The sequence below is a fragment of the Ipomoea triloba genome, chromosome 5 (genome assembly GCF_003576645.1).
Source record: "Ipomoea triloba cultivar NCNSP0323 chromosome 5, ASM357664v1".
In the NCBI taxonomy this organism is placed as follows: domain Eukaryota; kingdom Viridiplantae; phylum Streptophyta; class Magnoliopsida; order Solanales; family Convolvulaceae; genus Ipomoea; species Ipomoea triloba.
In genome coordinates this window covers 24,198,954-24,201,828 of record NC_044920.1, presented here as the reverse complement: position 1 = coordinate 24,201,828, position 2,875 = coordinate 24,198,954, and the positions used below count along the sequence as shown (strand labels likewise).

Here is a 2,875-nt window from a genome sequence, read left to right as displayed (position 1 = left end):
GTTATAATTTATATAATTATATATCGATCCAAATATTCTTAATATATTATAACAAATCCATTCCGTGCATCGCACGGGTGAAAATACTAGTTGTTTATATATATATAGATATATATAAAGATTGTATTAGGATTAGTAATTTTAATTTAGAATTATATTACAAATAGGAAAGCAAGAGAAAAATATATTTTATTAAAAATTGTATTGCCACATATACTATGTAGTACGAATATAGATTTAAAAATTATATTATAGTATTCAATATAGAATTATGAACTGATATCCCTAATTTTATTGTTTCTCAAACTCTCAGTCTTACGTGCCTATAAAGTGCGAACAAGGGTTTGGGAGAATTGGCATCACAAACAGAACAGTACAGAACGCAGCCGCATGGATCGCCTTGAGGACGCCAAGTTGATGAAATTCTCAGATCCATCCTTTGAGTTGTTGTTCAGTAATCTGGGCGAGAGCTTGTTTGTTGAAATCCTGGCCAGGCTCTCCAGCAGAGCAGCTATCCGGTTGAAATTGGTATGCAAGAGCTGGTGTTCTCTTATCTCTTCTCACTATTTTATTACTTTATTCAATCACCGCCGCCATGACCCATCCCTTCCGCCAATTCTTCATCATCCTCATTCATCATCGCCATCGCCTGCCTGCTTTATATTCCAAAATATGTTTAACCGCAATTTCCCGATCGTTTGCGGTGGATACCCCCACCCTGATGCCAATTCGTGCGGCTTCCGAAGGCTCGATTTAGGGTTCCTTCCCTGTCCTGATCCTAATCACAGAATTGAAGTGAAGGGTTCGTGTGCTGATTTAATTCTATGCGCCTCCATCCCCATCTACTATTCCCCTTCCGTATCCGCATTCTATGTCTGTAATCAGCTAACCAAGCAGTGGACGGCTCTTCCTCCCCCTCCCCTCCAATTCCAATCCAGTGAGAGGGTGAGGTACGTAATGGCCACTGGCTTCCTTTGCGTTCCCGCACCCTGTTCCCTTTGCACCACCAATCAGCAATCGCAATGTGTAGACCATTCTCGCTATGATTGTGTGGTGGTTCACATTTGTGTTTATCCACCCATTTCTTGCTGCAAATACAGACTTCAACTCTTCTCGTCTCAGGAATGGAAAAGTCTTGTGGTTTCATCACCGCGGCCCATATTTGCAAGGTTTCTAGTTCCTTCTACTTGTTTTCTTGTGACCTATAAAGGGATGCTGCATATGTTGCTTGCTAAGTATATTCTTGTGTATGATCCCTACAATTGTCCTGAAAAATTTTGCCGCGTAATTGATATGCCGACTGATGTGGAAGATGAGAAGTGTTTCACTAGAACCCTTGGATTATCTCAGAATCGTCTTCGTGTAACATGCCAAAAGGGTGCGCACTTAGAAGCCGCATATTATATATGGGAGCTGGAGGACTATGACATGGGGAAGTGGAGTTTGGTGCACAAGTTTTACATTACACCAAATATTATGATTCTCTCGAGCCTAGACCTTGTGCATCCTAATCTTGATCCTAAAATTAAAGACACGGGATTTATCATTAAAGATGGGATTTATTTGTATTGGACCAATTCTTCTGGGTGGTCTGCTTTTGGAGGAATTGTTCATTCCATTACTCAACAGTGGTGGCCAACACCAGTGCCACCACTAATCCGCGGCTACACAATTGAAAGTAAGTTATTAAAAAGTATCAATTTCACACAAGATCGATCTAATCTGATTTCTATGGCTGTTTGTTTAATTTTTCCCATTCTAGTAGTTCCCGGCCCGATTGCTCCCCTATTATCTTAATATATTTACATGTTATAATTGCAGATAATAAAAATACACTTGGGAATTCATAGATCCAGTTTCCTCACCTCCAACTTCCATTTAATGATATGATGGTAAGCCTACCAATTTAGTGTCTAAATTAATTTTTTGGTTCTTGTTTCCTTAATTTTATTTTTGTTTTTGCAGGGATACCTTTTTTTGTTTTGGTTAGTATTTATTTATTTATTTATTTTTTCTAACCAAATCCAAAATTGATACATTGGGGTGCACTTCTGATGAATCAGATTTGAAGGACAGTTATCACAATCAAGAATTATTTGATGAAATAAAGCAAAAGAAGAACAAATAGGGATGTGTTAGTGCATGCATCAATTTTATTGATCAACTATTTTAATACTTAATTTTATATTTTTCTATAAGAAAAATTACACTTTTGTCTCTAAGCCATAATGATAGTTGGAAGATTCATCCTTACTTGTTGGTTGTGCTTATTTTTTTTCCTACACTTTTGTAGGAATATTTTTAAATGTATGACAAAATATAAGAAATATTTGGCCACATATTAATAATTATACATTTATATTGCTATTTTGGTAAGAACATTTGTGGTAGCTCTCAGTAAGTAACGATATAAATGATACTTAGATCACATTTTCCAGGTGCATATCCATCACCCCTAAATTATCATTTTTTTCCCCAAAAATCATGCTGCACGGAGGTATTTTATTTCATATATTTGGTTAATTTGTAGTTTGTAGTGTTTTCTTAGAATAATTAACTGTTAGTTTATTCAATTTATGAAGCATACATCTTAATAATGTTAATTAGAAAAGTGAAATCTTTTAGACATATTAATCCTTAATTTTTCTACTTGTGCTACAAAATAGAAAGGAAAATTTGCAATTAAAAGAGATATAAAAAGTTGTAAACTTGAAGATATAAAACAATAAAGTTTATAACTTACAGCTTTTGAAGCACAGCCAACACAATTGATGCAACTGGAAAAAGTCCTCAGCGAATACTGGTCGATCTTAAAGTGTTGAGGAGGTAATTATTGCAACTTAAAACCATTGTAACTTAATAAGTTGATTATTAA

At 35.4% G+C, this 2,875-nt stretch overlaps 1 protein-coding gene across 7 annotated transcripts in view; it reads left to right on the top strand.

Annotated features, from left to right (window-relative positions):
- The first annotated feature begins 301 nt into the window (after nucleotides 1-301).
- LOC116018931 overlaps nucleotides 302-2,875 on the top strand; it is a 3,440-nt gene continuing 866 nt past the window's right edge. Inside the window, exons 1-4 of one of the 7 annotated variants that reach the window (XR_004098633.1) lie at nucleotides 302-1,678; nucleotides 1,822-1,892; nucleotides 1,966-1,985; nucleotides 2,746-2,826. Coding sequence is in view for 4 of the 7 variants with exons in the window: in XM_031258981.1 (XP_031114841.1) it covers nucleotides 391-1,678; nucleotides 1,822-1,850 (1,317 nt within the window). In the remaining 3 variants the exon portion in view is untranslated. Of the gene's footprint in view, nucleotides 1,679-1,821; nucleotides 2,254-2,745; nucleotides 2,827-2,875 lie in introns of those variants that run through there. The other 6 variants (XR_004098634.1, XR_004098635.1, XM_031258981.1 and 3 more) reach the window with 6 other exon arrangements.